General features: G+C 26.2%; 2 protein-coding genes across 6 annotated transcripts in view; both read right to left on the bottom strand.

Moving 5' to 3' along the window:
• Nucleotides 1-7,030, bottom strand: part of LOC112596804 — an 18,343-nt gene extending 11,313 nt beyond the window's left edge. Inside the window, exons 1-4 of the mRNA XM_025342609.1 lie at nucleotides 7,010-7,030; nucleotides 6,563-6,897; nucleotides 4,826-5,126; nucleotides 445-896 (exon numbers count right to left, since the gene is read on the bottom strand). Of these exons, the coding sequence (XP_025198394.1) occupies nucleotides 445-896; nucleotides 4,826-5,126; nucleotides 6,563-6,694 (885 nt within the window). The 5' untranslated portion in view covers nucleotides 6,695-6,897; nucleotides 7,010-7,030. The remainder of the gene's footprint in view (nucleotides 1-444; nucleotides 897-4,825; nucleotides 5,127-6,562; nucleotides 6,898-7,009) is intronic.
• A 5,039-nt stretch (nucleotides 7,031-12,069) lies between these two features.
• Nucleotides 12,070-24,185, bottom strand: part of LOC112596754 (AMP deaminase 2) — a 29,094-nt gene continuing 16,978 nt past the window's right edge. For all 5 annotated transcript variants that reach the window (XM_025342532.1, XM_025342533.1, XM_025342534.1 and 2 more), the window contains 11 exons: nucleotides 20,779-21,082; nucleotides 20,311-20,424; nucleotides 19,066-19,279; nucleotides 18,078-18,207; nucleotides 17,778-17,963; nucleotides 14,657-14,952; nucleotides 14,329-14,442; nucleotides 13,418-13,594; nucleotides 12,807-13,101; nucleotides 12,499-12,609; nucleotides 12,070-12,434 (listed from right to left, as the gene is read on the bottom strand). In XM_025342532.1, the coding sequence (XP_025198317.1) occupies nucleotides 12,243-12,434; nucleotides 12,499-12,609; nucleotides 12,807-13,101; nucleotides 13,418-13,594; nucleotides 14,329-14,442; nucleotides 14,657-14,952; nucleotides 17,778-17,963; nucleotides 18,078-18,207; nucleotides 19,066-19,279; nucleotides 20,311-20,424; nucleotides 20,779-21,082 (2,133 nt within the window). In that variant the 3' untranslated portion in view covers nucleotides 12,070-12,242. The remainder of the gene's footprint in view (nucleotides 12,435-12,498; nucleotides 12,610-12,806; nucleotides 13,102-13,417; nucleotides 13,595-14,328; nucleotides 14,443-14,656; nucleotides 14,953-17,777; nucleotides 17,964-18,077; nucleotides 18,208-19,065; nucleotides 19,280-20,310; nucleotides 20,425-20,778; nucleotides 21,083-24,185) is intronic.

Consider the following 24,185-nt stretch of genomic DNA (forward strand, 5'->3'; position numbering starts at 1 on the left):
TCAAAAAAAGTAAATATTGTTTATCTAAAATATATATTATATATCCATTAGAAGTGTCTCGGGTTCGGGAAAATATAATCTGCAGGTAACCGCCTACTCTGACATTACCCTCGAAAACAGTAAAGATCATATTAATATAATTAAATGGTAAGAACTGAGAAGTACTATGTAGTACCTAATGATACGTATAAGCATTATAAGCAGTAACGTTATCGTCATCTACTGCGCCCATTCGTTTTCACACCATTACGGCGGCGTGATGGCGATGGGCGATCTCCCCTCCCCCACCCCGGGAACGCGTGACGTTCCATATTTCCGCCGTATCGCGCGGGTAGTGTCTCGGAACATTTTAAAAGAGCGTCGTTATATCTGTCGCGATCGACTCACAACGCTCTCGTCTCGTTCCGATTGCCCCGGAATCGGAAGTCGGAAAAGTCCGCGTACCTTTACGTGTCCGGTGCTCTTGACCGCTGTTCCGTTTCGCGAACTCTCGTCGACCGACGCGTTCATGGACGGAGACCGGTACGTGACGTCCGCGTCGTCCTGCTCGGCGGTCCGGCGGTCGCGCGCCGCGTACGCGTTCATCCGTTCCAAGAGGAGGGTGTACGGCGACGGGCCGCCGCCGTCGTCCCACGCGCCGCCCGACGTGTCGGACGACGGCACTTCGCCCCGTTCCACCGTGAACGAGTATCCCAGTTTTTCGCCCTGCGCGTCCCACTTCAGACAGCCGACGACCGTTTTCGACGCGCTGCTGTCCGCTTGCGCCGGGCCGTGCGCATCCGCCGCCGCCGCGATCGTGTGCTGGACGCTCTGGGTGTGGCACGACCACAGGTGTATCGACGATTCTATGGCCGCCGTCAGGTAGCCCGTCGAACTCCAGTCCAGTATCTTGGTCACTGCACAGATTAATACGAAATACCGTCAAAGGCGGGCGTTAACTGGTTAAAAAGTTAAAGCTAAATTTAAAAGTTAATTTTTTTGTTTTTTTTTAACATTCTAACTCAACTGGTCGGCTTATTTTCTGATCAATTTATGAACTCAAAGAGTTTAATTGATCGCAGTTGAAATGTTGAAATAACTTAGCCTTTGCAGTTGATATTAAAAACGTTTTCAATAAAATAGTGAATTACAAATTGTATTGTTTTTTATGTTTTATGTTCATGACCTTCAATTGCTATATTGTGTAAAAAAATTAATATTTTTTAAGTTATTAATTTGAGATGTGTATAGTTTAAATTGAAAAATAATATAACATGTAACGTAAAAGGTATTTACAGTGTACCTACAATGTATATTATGATAAAAGTTCAATAAAATTGATTTTTATAATTTAGTTAATTAGAAACACATAGTCATTCCTTATGTGATTTACATAGGTAGTAATTAAAAAAAAAAAAAAATCAACTTTTTTTAAATTGAGTTAAGTTAATACTTTTTTCTATATTATAAATTTTAACTTATCGAGTTAATTTTATAATTTGTGAACGGTTAACTTCTAGCTTATCGTTCTTGTGCTTTTTTAACTTAACTTGAGATAAATATTTTCTTTAACTTGCCCACCTTTGAATATCGTCTACATCAGCGGTTCTCAAACTGTCGGGTTACGCGCGTACCAGTAGTGGTACGCGGAGGGCCGCATAGTGGTAGAACGAAAAATTGAAATTAAATGGTTTTACTCGTGTTTGAAATAGTTATTGTAATATTATATTTTTTATAAAATACGTGATCACAATTATTTACCAGTTATATTTCATCGCTGTGATAGCAAACCGACAAATCCGTGGTTCTCAATGAAAAATTGTTATTTTATTCACATCTTATTTGAAACAAAAAAACTAATAAATCTGTATTAATAAACAAATAATTATTATATTGTACTATTTTACTGCCTTATTGCTTAAAATAAATGTATTTAACTGGGTGAAATTTGGATCGTTCTATTTTTAATCATAAGTGGTACGCAAAAAAAAATATTTGAGAATCACTAGTCTACATCACAGTTTATATTGTAGTATAATAAAATTATTGTAGGAATCGATGAGATAGAATTTCAAAAAAAAAAAAAAATACTTGATAAAATAAATAAATAATTGTAATACTGTAATATTATAACAATAATAATAGTGTAGTTAATTTTGTAAATACACTTATTAGTATTCATTTCAATATTGTTTTGACTAAGCTATTGATGGACTTACGAAACTGTAAAGGATCGTATAGTCAATAAAGTAACGATTCGACAATTCTCGTTTTCAAAACAACTAAAGGGAGTGTCAACAACGGAAATTTATAAAAAATAGTTGGTAACAAAAAATAAAAAAAAATTCTAGATAACCACTTTACCATTTTGCTGTACACAGTAGGTATCGAGCGTACTTAGTCATTGAGTAGGTCGCTTTAACGTAATTAACGTATGGGTTAAATTTGAACTCAATAATAAATAATTGAACGCCAAAAACGATACTGAGTAGAGACTGTGAGTCTCTAGCATTTTACTAAAATAGTAATTTATTTTATTATCAATAATGTAATAGGTTGAGTTAATTTTTACCGAAAATATTGCGTTTGAATATGTTTTTCTGTACATAAAATATAAAAATAACACGTAAAATTTAAGTCTCCAAAAATAATATTTTTGAATTATAAACAAAATAATTATAACTTTTCATTTAAATATCTAATTCTGTCCAAATTTATGTCTGTAAACAGTATAAAAACAGTAAATATTTTTAAGATTTTAGCATGAATAAAAAATATGCTACTATAAAGTATAAACATTTAATAAAAATTCAGGTATTTACGATTATTCGTTTATATATTAAACAAAATAACCAAAACCGATTTTGTCAAAAACTAGTTTTGCGTTAAAATTTCTATTTTTCCTTAGTTTTTTTCTGATTATTAAGAAAAATACTATTAATCTACTAATTATATATATTTTTATATTTAAATAAATGTTTTATGTTTATGTGGTATTTCGTGTAAAAAACGTAATATTTGATATTTTATTTTTATTTTATCAAATAGAAACTATTTATGTATAGAAATATTTATATAAGTAATACGTTTATTCAAAAAGAAATAATATAGATTAGATACGTTAGCTAACCTATGTAGATTAAATTGGTAATCTATTTAATACAAAATTAATCATTAAAAATAAAATATTGTTATAAATAAATAAAAATAGTAGTTTAACTTTACATCAATTAGGTTTTCTGCTATCATAGACATTTATAATTATATAAAATGCCCAGTTCACACATATGATAATTTCTAAATAATTTCCTAAAAGTTAAAATTTAACACTTTTATTATGTTTAAGCTATATATAATAGTATAAAGTTTATTAGTAAATGTACCATATTATAGAATATTACGATATCAATTAGATGATTAACTACCTACTTTATACATAATATAAATTACTATATTCATAGTATATTTTTTCCTGTCTATCTTATCGACTATAAGACATAAATTAATTTGATAACATTTTAAATATCATTTAAAACACAAATTATAAGTTTATGTAAATTAGAAGATATTTAAGAAGAATATAAATGTGTCTATCACTAATATATTTTTATTATAGCTAGCATGTGTACCGTATCTACGTAGTAAGATTTTCAAAACTATTGATAACAAACATAATGTGTATTAGGCAATTAATTATTATTCAGTATTACGTATATTCATTTTTACGAGTATTATGTATTCTTTGAAAAACAGATTTTCTAGTATCAGCATATTTTATTAAAATAATAAAAAATATTATAGAATATGCTAAAAATATGGTTTGTTGTATAAAATAAGAAAAATTTCACATAACATTTTGCATACCTTATTAAATTTAATGTTTTTTTTTAGATGTTTACTATATTTTGCTTTTTTTTTTTTATCTTAAATTAGATTTGTCATTCCTGTAAATTTATAATATCTTTATTATTTATATACTATACCCAGTTTTAAAATTAACTTTTTATACGTTTATTCATTGATATTTATTTACCTTAATCAACAACAATCTTTTATATTAGTCAGTAATCGCTCTTAGTTATACTTATATGCGGTAGGTTCCTTCTTAACTCACAAAATTATCCATTTTCAGTATTTTTGTGGATAAGAGTACACAGAAATATAAAATTGATCTAAAGTAATCATATGGTGTATTTCGTGTATATTTTATCATTTTCACTACATATTTCAATTTATTTAATGCACAATTATTAATTATTATATATTATTGTAAGTTCCATATGTTTTTATAACTGTATGTGATTTTTATATTAACATTCTTATACACGCATAATAATCTAAAATTGAGTTTTACTGTACATATTAGTCTTTTGAACTAGTTTTAATGAAGGAGTGAAGATTTGGAAATATCAGTCAGGTTAGGTTAGGTTTAAATTTACCCATCTACCAAAACCACTCGTTTTCCTCGCGTTTGTACCCTTCGCGCGTACGTTTACAAGCACACACATGGAGTTATAAATTACAATAATATCATAGCACAACGTTTATATACATCCACGTTCGTTACAAAATAATAGAACATGTTTATATATTTTACGTGTATTTATAGTAATTATATTTAACCTAATATAAATTAATATTACGTATTCCAATTTCCTTCATAATTAACCTTTTAAAATACTTTTATTATGCTATTATTATAATACTAAAATATTAGATATATCTTTTTATAGAATTTTAGCTTAACGGGATGGTCGTTCTTAAATAAAATTATCAGCACACTACTAGGTATACTCTATACGACACGTTGAAATAAAATACTTTTAGATTATTATTGGTAACTTACTCCAGTCGTTTGACAGATTCGGCATGTCCAACAGTAGATCGGCTGCCAGTGATTTTTTATTGATATGATTGAACTTCCGGGCCAAACGTCTCTGACCAACCATCCGAATAGGCCACGTCAAGTCAACGTCCCGGTATACAGTGACGAGGTCTAACTTATCTGCATCATTATTACGTTTGTTCAATACGTGACGCAACAAGTGTCCGTCAGTGGACTCCAGTGACATGTATGACTGAAGTTGGCGGAAAGCTCGGTGCCGCTGCTCTTGCTGCCGCTCGCATTCGAACGGCTCCAGGAAATCCTATCCAAACATTGGATCAATATCAATCGAAATGTTTTTCGTAAGCACCCAGGTCGATTGAAGAAATACGAGTTCGAAATGAACGTATTCCCGTCACAATTGTGTACCGTAATTACTTTTTCATAATCACGAAATCCCTAACACATTGCAATTCCCAGAGTCACGGTTAACAACAAACAGCAACGCGCGCAACAACTGCAGACTATTTCGATTCAAAATGCATGCAATCGCTATGATTATTCCTATTACATCGGGTTCGTGAAGATTAATGTAGATACATTATTATACACTATTTATATACTTCTACCTATATACTGGATCGCAAGCTGATGAATAATAATTAGCGAGTGTCGTAATTTTTTTTTACAAGATCTTTCTAGACTCGAGATTTATATCATGAAAATTGCAATAATATGATTGTGGTGACCTACGGTTGACGATTGACGATCGCCAGATGTGACGAAATTATCTATTAACACGATATTATAATACATATATTATTAGTATACGTATAAAAAGAGTTACCTGCATACAGGGACTAAAATTGCGTGTAGTACAACATATCTGGTGTAGTACGAAATGCCAAGTGTGTTGTGTGTAATACGAAATTAAAAAATGTGTAATGATCTGTAATAACTAGAAACTTTTTTTACAGTTTGTTTTCCATTAATTGAAAAATTATTGTTGGGATATAAATAAGAATTTAATGAATAATATATTATTGTATACCATATTATAATATCTATGTTATCAATAGGTATTTTGGTTATTTGTGTATTTTCTTATATTATCCATAAATATTGCTATTTTTAGAATTTTCATTATGTTACTAAAACATTGATTAATCTTACAGTATAGTGTTATGTATAGTGTACGATAAAATAATCTACGATTAAACTACGAGTAATAACTATCAGTTAACGACGATCTATGAGTCTAAGACTCAAGATTTTATTTTAATTATTATTTAATCAATTTACGTTTATACTTTATTCATTATTGATTATTGGTTCTGATAAATTAAGTATTACAATATTAAAATATTAATAATGTATAAGTGGCTAATAAAACAATAAAAATAAATTTAACCAGCTACATCTACTATTATAACTTATTACAACCATATACTAATGAATAATTATGACATGTCTGTAAAGCATAGCGTGCTAAGGTTAGGTTAACCTAACGCGTTGAGAGTAATATTAAAAATAAAATAAATGCTTATTTTGAAAAAATTAGGGAAAAGAAAGAGTCCTCCACGGTAACTCCAAGATGAACATAAAGTGTGTAATACGAAAAAATATATATTTTAGTCTCTGCCTACATATTATGTAAATACACTCGCACGGTGTCTTTGTGTCGGCTTTAAAATTTCTGTAATCGAAAACAAAAACACGCACATATGCGTATAACAGCATAAGTAAATGGGTACTTACGGAGTCTTCGCCGCCGTTGGACACACAATCGTATTGGTGATTTGCGGTGATGTGGTGTAGAGAATAAAACGAATACGGGCTCCGACGTCGATCGGGCACGAATCGATCTCTGCCTTGGTTGTATTTGAACATGATGGCAGAAAAATTAACTATAATTATAATAACCGTCGATACACAAACAGAATATTTGAAGCGCACCGTTCATCACACTATAAACCCTACGCTACAGTATAATAGTAATTTTATCGGATATTATTATGGATTGCGATGGTTAGCATACGGACGGAGTCGATGGTTTTAGATTTGTACTCGCGTCGTCGGCGTAATCGTTACTACTGGAAAAAGTAACATTTTTTTCATAAATATATTAGTATTCATATTGTTATTAATATTATCATCATCGTGACGGCCGTTGTATCATTACGTTGTACCACCACTCATACATACCGACGTATATATTTATATATATATTTATATGAATACATCTGTATCCGTACAGGCACGCTACGAGGAGAGGGATCCGATAATCGTACGATTAGAAAACGGTTTACCCTATTGAAAACATTAATAATAATGGTGTACAGTATTTAAATTGTATTCAGATCGTTAAACGATATCATGTGTTTCGACTTACGCGACCGATAAAGGTCCGCACAGGCACGCCGCGGTTCGTGTGTAAATCTTACAGTACGATTATTAATATTTAATGGCCATAAAAACAATGATAACGGCGTGTGCGTTATAGAATAATATCGTTGCTCATTAATTACCGTCATTAATATCAGTTATAATACGCATCGTATTTATCTATGTCCATTATATCGAATCGTTACGATAATTTACATTAACATAAGCCCATGAAACTTTTCGTAATCATATTATTACACGTATATAACTATATAAGACGGGATGTTAGATTTGGTGGGTAAACGCGATGATAATTATTATAAAAATATCGAAATACTTATGTAGGGATTTTTGGTTGTGCAATAGCCAATGAATCATAACTCACTGGATACGTATCGAATATAATATTAACATTATGTGGCTGATTAAAATATACAACAGATGTATTTTAATACAAGTATTACAACCATAGACCTTATACCATAAGGTCTATGATTATAACTATACAGCCGACTTAATATCTTTTTTCTAAAATTTAAAATACAATTATACACGCAATATTTTAGATTCAAACACATTACCGTATTCGATTGTCACAGCTGTCAGCCAAAATATTTATACAATGTACTGTTTTTTCAATGTTTACTTCAACAACTTATGTACGATCTGACCATTGTATGTAGATAATTATATTATAATTTGCTCGGAACACATTTAAAGCACAAATCTGAAATTTCAGAATATTTATTACTAGTTTTTATATTTAAATACTAATTGAGCTTAAAAAATATATAGATATATGCACCAACTATCAAATGTTAATATGTAATATTACTCTACTTGTTTGAATAGATAAATTTATGTTTTAATATTATAAAAATGTATGTACCTACAATTTAAAAATTATAAATGAAAAAATAATATTACTAATTACTTATAAAATATAATAATTACTTAGGTATAATTAAAAATAATTTATTTCTTAATTTAAATAAAACATGCGTTGTCCTTAATAGATCATAATATGTTCCTTGCAGAGACAAAAATAAAAATTTACAATGATCATTTTATAGTGTACACATTACACAATTACAAAACTGTTGTGGATCAATAAATATGGAACACAATCTTAAATATTTAGGAATTGAAATCAGTAGTAATATGAGATGGAAAAATCAAATTAATGTTTTAACAAAAAACTTAGAAAATTAATTATATATTAAGAAATCTAAACAAAATTCTAAAACTTCCTAAATTACATCAAGCTTACTAAATATTGGTAGAATTAGTAATCTCCTACATGGTATAACAGACTGAAGTGATGCAATCGATAATGCTATATCTCTGCAGTAAGAAATATGTCAAAATAAAATTATTAAAACACTCCTCAGTAAAGAAAGAATGTACTCAACAACAAATTTATATAAAGAACTAAACGAGCTATCTGTTAAAAAAATTTGTCTAAAGATTACTGTTTTATATTTGAAAAATCACAATTTATTACAACCAATATTGCATGGAATAAACACAAAATACGCAAAAACCAATCATATCATAAATAGATCTAAAAAAACACATGTAGATATTTTGAAATAATTGGAACCAAATTATAAAACAAAATAATATCATACATAATAATAAGCCTACCAATTAATTTATTAAAAAAAATATATTTTGCAATGGTTATTGGAATCTTCTGATGAATTATTAATATTATACAAATAATATTGCATTCATTATTTACTCTAATCAATATAAAATAATTTAGTTCTAATCTTGTAAACAGAATAAAAGCGTTATTTTTGTATAATTTGCTTTAGAACTCAATTAGTACATGAAATTAAAATTTTAAAAAAAAAGTAATAACGTTAATTGATTTTTGAAATATAATTAAAATTATTCATATCAGTTAACAAAAAAATTATAAACTTAATTTTATGTATACTGCACTTAAAATGTTGGGTGGAGCAATACATTTATTAGTTTTACAATGATGTCAAAATTTATTTTTGTTAATATTTGTTTTAATTTTAATACCTACCTAAAAATATTTACTCTGGCAGAAATGTTTCAATCTTTAAATTCAAAAGTAATTGCTTGTATAAAATGTTATCTCATATTTCTTAAAATTTAGTTGGTACGTACTTTCGATAAATTCTAATACTTTCAAATTGGGGAAAAATGATGGAAAACGGAATTTTTACGCAAACCCAGTTTTCAATAAAATTAATATTATTTTTTGATTGTATTAATCAAATTTTATAATATATTTATAATATATTTTATAATTTTTTATAATTAATTTTATTATTAATTATTACATTATTTATTATGTATAAAAATGCTGATATAAAAACTTGGTTAAAATTTCAAGGTAAAAATGTAAGGTTATTTATTTATGAATTACGACAAAATTAAAAAATTGTTTGATAAACATTTTTTACAAGTGAATATCCTATTTTCTAAAAGCTCACAAAAAATAATTTAAATTTACGTCCTATTTTTTTTTTTTGAGTTCACAAATAAAAAATTATGAAGAACTTTTTATTCAATTTCCCAGCTTTTTTACACATCAAACATTTTTTATCAACATTTATAAAAAAACAAAAAACAAAACGAAAATAAAATTTTCAAATGACTCAAAAAAAAAAAAAAAAAATCAAAACATTTTGAAAATGATAATTATAAAATAGAAAATGATTATTACTCAGGGAAATTTTAAATTATCGAAGGTTAATTTTTAGAGTTACACTAACAAAAATCGATTTTTTCAAAATAAATACTGGTTTTACGTCAAAGTTCTCGTTTATCCTTATTTTTTCCCTTTTTTATTAAATAACCAAAAATAAATTGGTTTATATCATTTCAATTGTAGATTATTTGTTTATAGTAATAAGTAATAACACTATTTATTATTACAATATATTTTCATATGATTTCAAAATACTTTATAAATTAATTATGGTCAGTTCATATATTTTAAGTTATAGACGCGTGACTTTATAACTTATATTTTACAACAAATTTAATAATAGGCACCAAATTTATCATTAGTCTTGCGATTTTACATTGACTGTGTATTGCCGAATTAGAACTTTTAGATTAATGTTTTTTCTTTATTATCTTTAACAGTGTATAAAAGGTAATTATTTTATTATTTTTAAACCATTTAATTTATTCTTGTTTATTTTTACGTAATATTTATGCCTTTTTTGATGATCATCTACACTACTTGACGTTTTTTAAAAAACAATTCATCAATGTAATTTTCCATTATTTTAATGCTTCAATTCACCTATATACAGGTACAAAACTCTATTTTATTGCTAAACATAAAGAAATTATAATTAAATCCGTTTATATTATAATTTCAATTGACATAAATATTTTTAATTTATTATGTATTTTATTGTCTAATAGTTTCTACATCTTTAAATACTTTTATTAATTATAAAATTTCATTACATCTAATCAGTACACATGGAAAGTACTTAAAAAATGTAAATAGTTTTCAACAATTGAAATAGTTAAATATAGGTACCCCAAATACTTGCCACTAGACAGTAAACATATTAAAACTACCTATGTTTTATTGAATAAAGTGAAGATATAAGCCAAAAATAAACATGTTTTCACAATAAACCTACCATAAACTACGAATATGGTATAATTAATGGAAAAAAAAAAATTTAATAATTCAATCGATGTGAATTCGTATAGTGTGGAAACGTTTACAGGCGCCCATTAATCAAATTGAAATTTTCTGTGGAAACTTTTGGCTTAAATCGTCACAATTAATAATTGTTAGAATTTTTATAGATATTTGAACATAATATTTATGCCAGTGTAGCGGAACTAATATTAATAACAGAATAATAACTTAGAAATATCCAAAAAATTAATCCATGACATTAGTGTAGCTAAATAGCATATCCAGGACGCCGTGTGATTAAGATCGTATAATATTATTATAATAATATGTAAATATACAATTAATTATTGTAGACTATATTTTAGCAATTATTAATAAAATGTCCTTAGCACTAAATAAGATACATTGAACAAATTAATAATTAAAACACTTTGTTCTTGAAATAGCGTTTATTATTCTTATTTACAATCCATGCAAATGTGAGACCAATAAGTGTGATAATAATATTAGATTATGTTGAAACAAAATAATTATTGTTGTTTTCAATCAACATACTTACCGATCAATGGTTTCAGTTTGAACGAATGTCATGTTAGTTTAAAAAGATACTTGATCATACCTTTAAGTTGTTACATTCCATTTACTTGTATCAGTTTTAACTCTTGACTTCATTTTTAATGACCTAAAAGAACCTAACTTTGAAGAAATAAAGGAATGTGTTAATATAAATCTCTGACATCTCAAATTAAACATGTATACATAATTAAAATGTATATAATAAATATAATATATAACAATTATTTCGGCTTAATGAAGAATTTGATAATAGGTATAATCACAATCATACGTGAGTAAATATACTTATATTGTATGTGTGCATGTGAATTGTATTCACAATCCCTATTACAAAGAAAACTTCAAATAATCTAAAATAATTATTTTACAATTTTATAGGAAAGACGAAAGATATGTAATCATAAGGGCTATGGTTATAATAAAAACAACTAAGTTTAAATCACATTTAACAATTAATATTTATATTTATAGTCCTTTATAAATTGAAAGTATTATAGCCATACTTCGGATAAAGACAGAATAGAATTATTATTGGTACTCATTGAAATAAAGTATATTCATAAATAACTGTTACACAAAATAAAATAATTGAATAATAATAATAATCTTACCTAGATCATAAAAAAAATTAAATATTACTAAACTTGCCTAATAAATTTAAAATCAATAAAGTCACAAAAAAAAGTTAATGATATATAGATAATAGTAATAATAATAATAATATGATTTCAGTTTGTTAGAACAAACAAATCATGGAATACAATGTCTTAGAATATAATGTGTGTCATTTATATCTAGTACAACTAATATGTACAGATCTATGAACTAGCCAGAAGATGTTACACTGTTTGTATTTGCTGTCGCATTAGTTGGAATGGAGCCAAATATAACTGCTAACTCGTCTAGAAGAGTTTCATTACGGTATGCAACTCGTATATCCGGCACGTTAGTTCTCGATATGTCATTGCCCGCCACACCCTCTTTAGTGTAATTGGGTCCTAACCAGTACTGCTTGATCTACATGGAAATCACAAAAATGTCAATAATATAATTTTTTTATATGTACTAATAAGCAACGAACCCTATGAGGGAATCCAGACATCAATACAGAGTTTCGAGCCAACTCGCTCATGTCACACGCTGATAATTTCCATACCTGCGCAGCAATCGAGTATTCTTCCATTAACGGTTCCTAAAACAGTACAAATTTATATACATATTATTGAATGAAATCGTTATTGTTTTTAATCAATGGAAAAAGTTACCTACAGAGTAGATTAAACCATGAGAGTTTAATAATTTTAAACATTATAATATTATTTTAATACTCATAGTTTCAAGAATACAAATTCAAGTAAATATAAATATAATTGAAAAAAAAGATTTAACCTTGGTAAAATGAAATTGCAGTGGATCATCTGTCGACAGACTGATAACCAAACCACGAGCCAAATATTCGGGTAATGGATTACGATGATAATTCAAAAACAACGAATTGTTTGACAAAGGTGACATGGCAATACCAATTTGGGCAACGTAATACAGATATTGAAGTACAGGCACTTTTCTTAAGAGCAGTCCGTGTGATATATTTTCAGCCATCATAAAACCACAAACCAAATGTTGTACAGCTCCAGCTTCACCGCAATGGGGTCTTAGTACGAATGTATTTAAACCTTGTTTGCTAATAAAGACAAAAATGCAAAGAGAATATGTTACATTATATTTAATATAAATATTTATTTATAAAGTGTAATAGTAACAAATAAAAAATAAATCTTTAACATATTGTGTTGCTTAAACAACAGCAATATAAAAAATTACTTTTAAAATTCATACGTATTTTACAATATAATTTATAAAATTAAAAATACAATTTTTCTTTAGTTCTAGTAAACTTATTATAATTAATGACAATTTATTATGCATATATTTAATAATTTTTGTAAATTTCAAAATATTTGTTTATATATTACATATTTGATTTTTCAATAGCTTACATTCTGAGATGATTGAGTACAGTCATGTTGGCATACGTATAGTACTGATAATATGCATAAGGGGGATTATCAGTTTCTCTCCATTGAGCTGGTTTAGGAACATCTCGATCAACAAACGGATTTTCTGGTTTCGACTCGTCATCAACACTATCAAACCCAACTACATGTTGTAAAAATCTAAAAAAAAAAATGTGTTAAAAATTAAATAAGAAACTAGTAGATATTATATGTATTTAAAATATTTGCTAAAAACGAATCTTAATCGTTCTTTACAAGTAAAATATATTTGGAATATTTATAATTATTACATGAATTATTTATATACTACTTAAAAATAATAGTAGTGGTTCGATATTTTATCTATATACTAAAAGTTATTATTTTAAATTTTTTATTGAAATTTAAATTGTTTTTAGAGAACTAAATACCTAATATTTCATTATTGTTTTGTATTACATTAATTTTAAAAACGTAATAATAAATAACATAGAGAAACAAATACATGATAGTATATAACATATTAAACCGCAAATAAAATTATTTTAAAATGTAGTAATTCAAAAAGAAAAAATAGATAAATAAATACAAAAATAAAAATATTTCAAGTACTTTTAGATACATACTTCTTTAAGAATAATCTTTAGTATCGTTATTTGTCTAAATTTTTTTTTTTAGAATAAAAATATAAATTTAATATGATAGTCAAATATTCTATAATTTGATTGAAGACAAAGTTAACAAATCCAGAAAATATAAAAGTATACTTTTGGTTTTTTATAATATTTCGTATTTTTAAACATAAAGTCACAAAATAAGTATTTAAAATATATTCTAATTTTACATTTTGGATAACTTTTTTAATTTAAAATAAATTTTACTTTGATACATTAATAAGTATGATTATCGGTTACCTATGGAGATCTGGATGTGAATTGGGATCATTGGTGACTTCAAATAATGGCAAAAATACATTGTCCAACCACTGCTGAAAGTTATCTAAAATATTGTTCGATTTAAATATGTCACTGTAACAGAAACCAATTTTTATAATTTATATTTTTATTATTTCAATAATAATCATTCTAAAATACGTGTTATTCTAATAAAGTAATAAAATAATTTACATATATTAAATATTTAAATATAAAAATTGTAAAAAAAACTTATGGCTTAAATAGTCAAAGTTGTGTACAAAAATAATTTTAAAAAATACATAATAATTTGTTATAATATACTCACAATAATCGTGGAATCTGAACTAGCCATCGAACGTTATCAGAATATACGTTATTAGAAATAGCCCATTTGGCAAGCTTGTCCCAATCATCAGAACTCTTTCCATAAATTGACAGACGGAGTTCAGCATTTTGATATTTTGATTCTTCTAAGTCAGACGCCACTTCATTTATTACCCGAGCAAAATATTTACCCCCAATATAATTATCCGTTTTCAAGAATACTTCTCTAAGACGAGATTCTCCAATAGGATTGTATTTGGAATTAAATTTATCGAACCTATGAAACGTGTTGCGGTCCTATAAAATAAATAATTAATTATGACTAAAGACAAAATAAAATAGAATTTTTTTTTTTTTGTAATAATATAATTTATAAATGATCATTTCTATAACTTATAGCCAGTAGTATATTTAATACAAAATACGGTCGAATTTGACCAATGGGAAAAATAAAATTTATCATGTCGTATAAATACTACAGAGTTAAAAGTTGAAGATAAAACAAGGCTAAGGAAAAATGTAATACCAAAATATAAATCAATGAATACCTAATAAGTATAACTATGTAAACAAAATAAACTAAACTAAAGTAATGTCACAAAATAAATAATTTTATAGTTGTATAATTATTATTTAAAAAAATAATAATAATAATTAATTACTTAATTTTAGTATACATTATTTAATAGAATAAATATAAAAAAATATTTTTGCAAGGTAATGGAAACGATTTTTTCATCGAAGTGTAAACTTGATAATGTTAAGTGATTATTTAAAATAAAAACAATTTGGACCCAGTTAACATGACTTAACGTACACATAAGCTATTTTAAACATCGAGATGTTTACATAATATTAATTATTTACATACTATCCTGCAGCGTTTTAACAATGATATATTTTTAACACTTTTTACATTTCATTTCTAGTTACACCAATAATAACCATTTATACATTATATGTACATTAATTGTTAAACTAAACTTCTAACTACAACCTATACTCCATGATTGGTGAGTAAATTTTGTATTCCATAAAAAAAAAAAAAAAATGTTTTAGGATTTAAGATTTTATGATGAATTTAGCAAAAATAAAGTTAAAAATCAAATATTTTCTCAAAAATTAGTAAAAATGGTACTTGTTTATTATCGCCCCACCATACGTATAGTACAATTATCGTATTTAGCTCGTGATGGATGATCTATTTTAGGAAATGGAAAAACTATTGTACATTTTATATTAAACCATATTAATATGCTGCTGGCTTTTGTTATTTTGTTAAACTTTGACTTCGTTTGAAACCAATACGAAAAATTTATTTTTTATTTTTTTATTTTATATAATAAAATGAATTTTAATGAATTACTTACAATTGTTTTTAACAATGATATTGCAATTACATTTTTACAAAAAAATAATATAGTTAAAATTAGTGAAATATGTAAAAATGGCCATTTAATGTTTATCAAGGGGTCGCGATGGCATTGTCCGAAAATAAGTTGCCGGAAGGAAAAGGGTTTAAAAGTTAACAATTGGTTAACTGGTTCTAGACTACCAATACATACAATTGTCCATTTCATATACTACTGGACTCGAGAAATGTCTTCAGTTTTTTGTAAACGTGAGCTAAAGATGGGACAAAATGCTGTGGTCGATTGGAGTAACTATCTACGTGAAGTATGTATATGGAAGTTAGAAAATAACCAAAATAAAGAAATTGGTGGTCCCGGTCTTATTGTTGAAATAGATGAAAGTTTATTTATGCGCCAAAAAAATAATGCTAGACGTATTCTACCTCAGCAATGGATTTTCGGTGGAATATTTCGGGAAACCAATGCATGTTTTATAATAAGCATACCTGATCGATCGCAAAAACATTGTTACCTATAATCAAAAAATATATAAGACCAGGTTCAGTAATATTGTCAGATTGTTGGAAAGTGTATAATAATTTGCAGCAAGCAGGATTTCAACATAATACTCTAAACCATACATATAATTTTGTTGATCCGGACACAGGGGCACACACCCAAAATATCGAGAGGTTGTGGGATTCTGCTAAATGGGGAAATAAAAAACGTCGTAGAACAAACAGAAATTTTTAGAATCATATTTAGCAGAATTTATGTGGAGAACACGTCTTGGAAAACAAGACGCATTTGAAACCATTTTAAAGATATATCCGAGTTCTGGCCTCCACTATAATTATATTTATATTATATATTTACTAATGCATTTATATATATTTTTTTTAATTTATAGACATATATTTATTCATTTATTTTTTTATTTTTTATTATTAATAATACATACATATTTTATACTTATTTATTATTTTGTTTATTTTATTTAATTGTCGGGGCGTTAACAAATAAGTGCCGTAAAAATAAACTATAAAAAGTAGATACAGATTTAACAGATTTAGTCATTTTACTAATTCAAAAGTTTTTAGTACCTAAAATATATATATATATATATATATATCATAGTACCTATTATACTTTCTTTATCATAATATCTATCTATAATATAGATATTATTATTGTTGTATTTGTTAAATTGATATTCGTTAAGACTTCTAAAAAGTTAGTGCTTACTAAATAAATAAGTATGTAATTAAATTGTATACTTTAATTTTTTAATTAACATCAGTTCTAATTATTTTATACTATATATATAAAAAATAATATATTATAAGCTAAAATTCATATTGTGATTCAATTTACTATTTTGATATTAATAATTGATAAATAATAAGAATTTTAATCGAAAAAAATAGATAATTGTCGAATATAAATAAAACCATCTGAAAAATTAGATTCAAGCATTATATTATTATTAAATTACGATAAGCAAATACGATAAAAATAAATAGGTTGTACATTTTTAATGATTTACAAATTAGAATGAGTCATTACTAACTGATATAGGTACATACTACATATTATTATTTTGTAGTGACTAGTGTTAACTGGAAAATTTTTTATGATGCAATCTCTAGATTTGTTTCCAATAAAATATTTTAAAAAAGTTATAAAAGTAAACTAATTTGTTCACTTTATAGTACTCTTACCAAAAAATTAATATATATATACCTATTTATTTTATTATAATTTACTCACTGCGTGTACATCTAACATATCGACGGTTAAATCATACGATGTTAATTTCATTGATTCAAAAACTTGTTTAAGTGTCATACCATCAGCAGACACCACTTCATCAGAATGATTTTTTAAAGCTTTCTTAATGAATCTTAGCAAATGTTTTTGATTCATACATGATGCAGCATGAATATGAGTATCAACCTTTCATAAAATTAACAAAACTCATAAATACTTTGAAAAATGAATAATTTCATTGATATTAAAAATAGATTTTAGAGAACATCTTATATGATCAAATATTTGTTAAATATGTACCTTTCTGATATTATAAAAATCACGATGCGGAATAGCTTTCTGTGACGCAAGTTCCCTCAATTCGTTTAGTAATACGTGTAATTGGAATTTCGATGACAAATAAGACAGCCGTCGATAACAAAATGATTTTCTGCAATAAAAAAAAATATATAATAAGGAAATGCAATGATAATGATTTTTAAGAACTAAAATATAAAAATTAAACAACCAAAAATATTTGAACAATATTATTTTAAAAAACTTATAAGTTATCTCATACACATATTATATTGTTATCATTTACCGGTTTTGTGATTAAAAAAATTATTTCCGTATTCCATTGATATCTCGTAGTTTAGTCATATATCTAATTTATTTAATTAGTATTTAAAACTTAAAATCATAAAAACGTAGAGTTCTGTCAGACATTAATTATAATTTATAATTTATAAAATATTATTCTTTTAATTGTGAATTGAAAAAAAAATAGATATAAAAGTTAAAAGTATTTGGGGACTAAACGTGAGTTAAGTTCAAATAATTCAGTCCAACTGAAGAAAATGCTTAACTAATGATTTTAAATTATTGTTTTGCGGCTATTATATTAACTTTTAAAATACAAAAGTATGTTTGACTATTTGATTAAGGTTTAATGTTTGTGGTAAAGATAGTAGGTAATTATATTGTTGAAATTAAAAGTATAATAACAATTATGAAGAATGCAATTGTGCGTGTTATGTCAGAAGCTGTTTTTTAACATTTTTATTTTTAAGGAAATTATTAATAAATATAAATAACCAACAAATAAAAATAAATTAACTTTTGTTATAATAATAGGTAATGATATTACCTTAATTTCAATAATATAATCACAACAAGTGAAATTGCTATTTCTATGTATGTTACACAGAAAATAAATTTAATAATATACCAACTCAATAGTAAGAACATATTTGATACTTCAGTTGGGTTGTTAGACTGGTAGGAACATATCGCTGTTGTTACTTACAATGGTCCGTCAGATATCATTGTACACAGCCGTTGCATGTCCCGACAAAATGTCTCCAAATTAGGATACGGGAATCCTTGAACTGGAATCTCAGAGTCGGGACTGCTGTAGACTTGAAATACTCCGTCACACGCACGGATTGTAAAGCCCAGTGATGGTGGAAAGTCACACTGCCATGGGTCACCAACACTAGCTGGCGGATGTACCGGATGGTCTGTTACACAAGATAAACGCTTGTACATTTTTTGCAAATTCAATTTAATAGAAAAAATATAGGTATGCAGTTATTAACAATGTCCTGTATATAAAAAAATTGTAGACAAAATAAAAATTATTTGGTGAACAAAACAAACAATAAATTATAATTTAGAGCGTGCGAGATACACGTATATGTATACGTATGTATATAATATCATAGATTTTATACTAAGTCACAAAGGTCAAAGGTAAACCAATTTAGTATAATTTCTATGGTATATTATATGTACCACTAGTTAATGTATGATGTTGGTTCATTGGTATAAATAATATACATATATTATTATTATGTATACATACATATAATACACCGATTAGATACTGATGATGTTACTTTAAATAAAAACATATATTGTTAGAAAAAATTCGAAGAGCAGTCCTCACCTCATTTTGGTAATAACGATAATGCATTTAATTATATTATTATCGTACATGTATTAAATATGAGGTTTCGTTAAAAACAATAATTTTGAACTATTAACGAACAGTTTAATTATTACTACGAGCGTGCGGAAATTATTCGCATGTATTTTGTTGGTATACAAAATAATTATGCGGCGGCTGCGGTGTTATGTAATAAATATATATTATATACGAAACTATATTTTCACTACACGCGGTGGCAGTGTGATATGCTTAAGTAAAAAAAAACCATAATTTAGTATTACTGTTCTATGTATTATAGGCGACATGTATATAATATTCTAGTGTTCAATAAAAAAAAAAAAAAAAAAAATACAAGAACAAAATACTAATTCTACTCGAGTATTACAAATTTTTTCAATTAGAGCTATTTTTTTTTTTTTTTTTTTTTTAATTGCGTTTATATTATGTTAATGCATCAGAGTAGGTATAATAAACAAATTGTTGCACAAGCACACCAACACACATAATACACAAATCAGACGATTCTTTACAATATATATGTAAAATATATGTATATTATTATATAATATCAGATCGTCCATCAAACACGCACGCACGCACCGTATTGGCCATACGCAATGTCGAATAATAGTTGATCGGTAAATGCGTCGTCCATGGTCGAACTTCGTCGGTCAGCCCACGGGTTATACGACGATTTTCTAGATTGTGACGTTCCTAGATCAGAAACAGAGACTCTTTTCTGGATATCTGTACACATATACACACACAACACAAACACGCATAATATTTAAATTGTAATTATCATATGAACATACAACTAGTAAAATGTGCATAGGTACGCGCAATTGGAAAACCGCAATAAATAATATTCTAATATAATATAAATATTTATAACTGGTAGTATGGTAATCTCACTTTCTCACACGCCCGACGACACCTAGGTATATGTATATTATTATATTCTGTTGTAAATAGATACCTACAGACATTGATTATAGGTATATTAATTGCAGTTGATATAAAATAAATGCCCACTATGCTAAATTGCACTGTGGTCATAGGACCTACCGGCGATAGATTGACGGTCTTCGTGCTTGATTACTCGGGCACTGGGATAAGGCTGTCTGATTTCCGATCTGTTGTTCGGATCGCCGCTACCGGACACGTCAGTAACGCTGTCTGCAGAGTGAAGCGCCGAAGCATTACTTGCCGACGGTGACGATGGATCTCCTTGTGACTTGGGATGCTTTTTGTGGAAAAACTTCGACGTAATGTTTGGAAAAGATTGATGAGACACTCGCATATAACGTTCTCTAATATGCAACGCTTCCATGAGTTGTTGTGATGACCAATGCAAATCTTCCAAAGGGACCTACATGAAAAAATTAAACAGGCAGTCTTAGAAACAACAATGGCAACAGGATAATTTTGATTACGATGAAAGTAAAAAAATACTTTAATTAACAACATAAAAACATGGTATGTACCACGGTCGTAGTCATCATAATATTATTATAATCAAACTACCTAACGTCACCAATATTATTAAAACAGTTACTCTTTTTTGTCGGTAGATTTTTTTACAGCTATACGCCTATACATAACTTTATGAATAATCAACCATCGTTTTATAGAATAAATTCCACTATCTGACAAACAAATATTTTTTATGATAATATACATTACACTGCTGAGGCAAGAGATAATCAAAATACTCTTTTTGTCGATGATTGACGAAAATACTATAATATGCACGTATAACAAATGCCAAAAAAGTAAGTTTTAATCACAAAAGTATTATACAAAAAATTATATATATATATATATATTTATATCGTCCAAGTAGAGTTTTGATTGGCTAAATTAGAGTTTAAGGGTTTTAGATCGGAAAAATATTATGTAAATATTGAAAAATTAAAAAAATTGCTACTCAATAGGGCGTTTTTGATAGTATCACAATCAAGAGAATTAAAATAATAAATGATTATTTTAATAGAAAATATAATTTCTGAAAATGCAAGTACCTACGCAACAATTAAACCCTTGAACGCAGTCACTATCTATAATGTTTTCTGAAAACTCTGTCTATTGATTATTATTGTATCTTAATATCAAATAATTTTCATTGTTACAGCTGACAATATCAAAATAAAAAATGTACTATATCATAACTCATAAGCATATCTGCATAATATACCATATTAAATTTATGAACGTCATCTAACATACAATAAATATTTATTCTGAAAATGACTTATATTAATTTTATAAACAGTAATCTAAGAAATTAATATCATATATTTTGGTGTAACTCAAAAAAGACTAACCATAGATACTAAAAAATTTTATATTTTAAATAAGATTTTCAAAATTTTGAATATTTTTGAACTATTAACAGGCTTGATAAATTTTTTTTTTTTTTAGTTTCTTCAATAACTTTCGATGCATTAAAATTCTTAAAAAATTTATAAAAGATCTACAAAATGTATTCTTATATTTGTATAGTCGTATAGAATCTTAAAAAAAAATAAATACACAATACAAGATTCTGCATATGTTTCTTATATTTAAACCATAAAATGTAAAAAAATATTTGAAGGCGATTATTTTTTATAAACGTTTTAAATTTAAATTTGGACGAAATTATTTATTTAAAGGATAAATAACGATGTTAATTATTTTGTTATAATTCAAAAACATTATTTGTGGGAACTAATAGTGACTTACTCTTCCCACTTGATACCTAATATACAGCAGAGCAATGTCCACTTGCATACTTTTTTTAAAAAAATTACATATATGAATTATAATAAAGTTCTTGCAGATCAAAAAATATTAATCTTAGTCCTTAGAACATATGAAAAATTGTTTATTTATTGAGGTATTTGGTTATATATATGTAAATGTATATATAGTTAAATGCTATAATATGATTTTCATAACTTTTGACTGTTTTTTTAAGAATTTTCAAAATAAATTATTTTAATTTAAAGAACTATTATTATTTAAGAACTATATTTCAATGGTAGATATGCTTATTCTGTTTCGACTTTTAAAATTCAAATTCAAATTAAAAAATATCTATTTTATTTTATTATTATATGCATTTTAAGTTTAAATTATGATGACATTTAGATATTACCTTTTTTAAAACCACGTTATTTTTATAGTAACAATATTAAATAGTATATACATATAATTTATATTGAATCATATTAATAATTTGTATTTGTATACTAATTTCATAAAATTATAATCTACGCTATCAAAAATCTATAACTCTTAATCTATATCACAAGCCTCATTTTTATTGTTTCTTATTAGATAGATATCAGTTTTTTTATTTTAAATAAATTCTATTAAAGAGAATTCAAAAAATTATGTGTTATAATATGATTATAAAAATTACAATTATATTATTGTATTAAGACCATTTTTGGTATTGAAGAATTTGCCAAACATTTTATAAAATAGTAAAATAATTTATATTAAACGATTCATAATTATTAATTACCAATTATAATAACAATAATCAATATCGTTCAGGAACCGTAAACGGGTGCAAAGAGGTTTATTTTATATTGTTTTAAGTTTTCTCTAAATTAACTGCCGATTAAAGCCAATTAGTACAATAGATTTTACAATCATTCGATTTTCAAAAATAATTGAATTCGCTTCTCTGTGAAATTAATATATTATAATACGACGTAAATTAATGTTTACCGATAGATATTATAATATAAGTTATAATAATATTGTAATAATGTTTAATGTTAAATAAATATAAAATATAATTTATTAAACAGTAGGTACTAAATAGATGTAAATATATTATTTTAAGCAAAAATACAAGTTAGTATTTTATTTTATTATTAATTTACTTAAACCAAAAATTACTTTAATAATTATTAGTCATCATGGTTATTCTTAATAAATTGTTTTTATAATTTATAATTTTAATAAACTGATTAAAATGCTACTTTTGTTTGTAAATATTAGTTATTTCAGTTTTTACAGACATTTGAAAAAAAGTATGGTTTTAAATCGTGGGTTTTTGTTTTTATCCGAATATATTTATTTAGCTATTTTAAATTACATCGATTATCTAAGTACCATCTACATAGAAATAAACCACTGTTCGATATTTTGTTTATTTTAAAAATGCAATGACTAGGGTTATGTGATATTAGTGTCAGTTACTTACTTAAGATTTTAATTCTTAGTAGTATATTAAAATCATAAGCTATTTTAATAAGGTTAAATTGCTAGTTCAAATCGTAAAATAAAATAAAAATTTAAAGAAAAATGCCAAAGGGTAGATATAAAATTAATAATAAATACCAATCATCGTAGTGCTGAATATTCTTTGTTATGTTGAAATACATTTCACAGTTGTATATATGTACTACTAACTATAGGCACCTACTTGATTTAAAACAACTCAAGTATTGCTATATTTTTTGTATTTTTTTTGA

Source organism: Melanaphis sacchari, unplaced genomic scaffold (genome assembly GCF_002803265.2).
Source record: "Melanaphis sacchari strain LSU unplaced genomic scaffold, SCAv2.0 Contig34_pilon_pilon, whole genome shotgun sequence".
Taxonomy (NCBI): domain Eukaryota; kingdom Metazoa; phylum Arthropoda; class Insecta; order Hemiptera; family Aphididae; genus Melanaphis; species Melanaphis sacchari.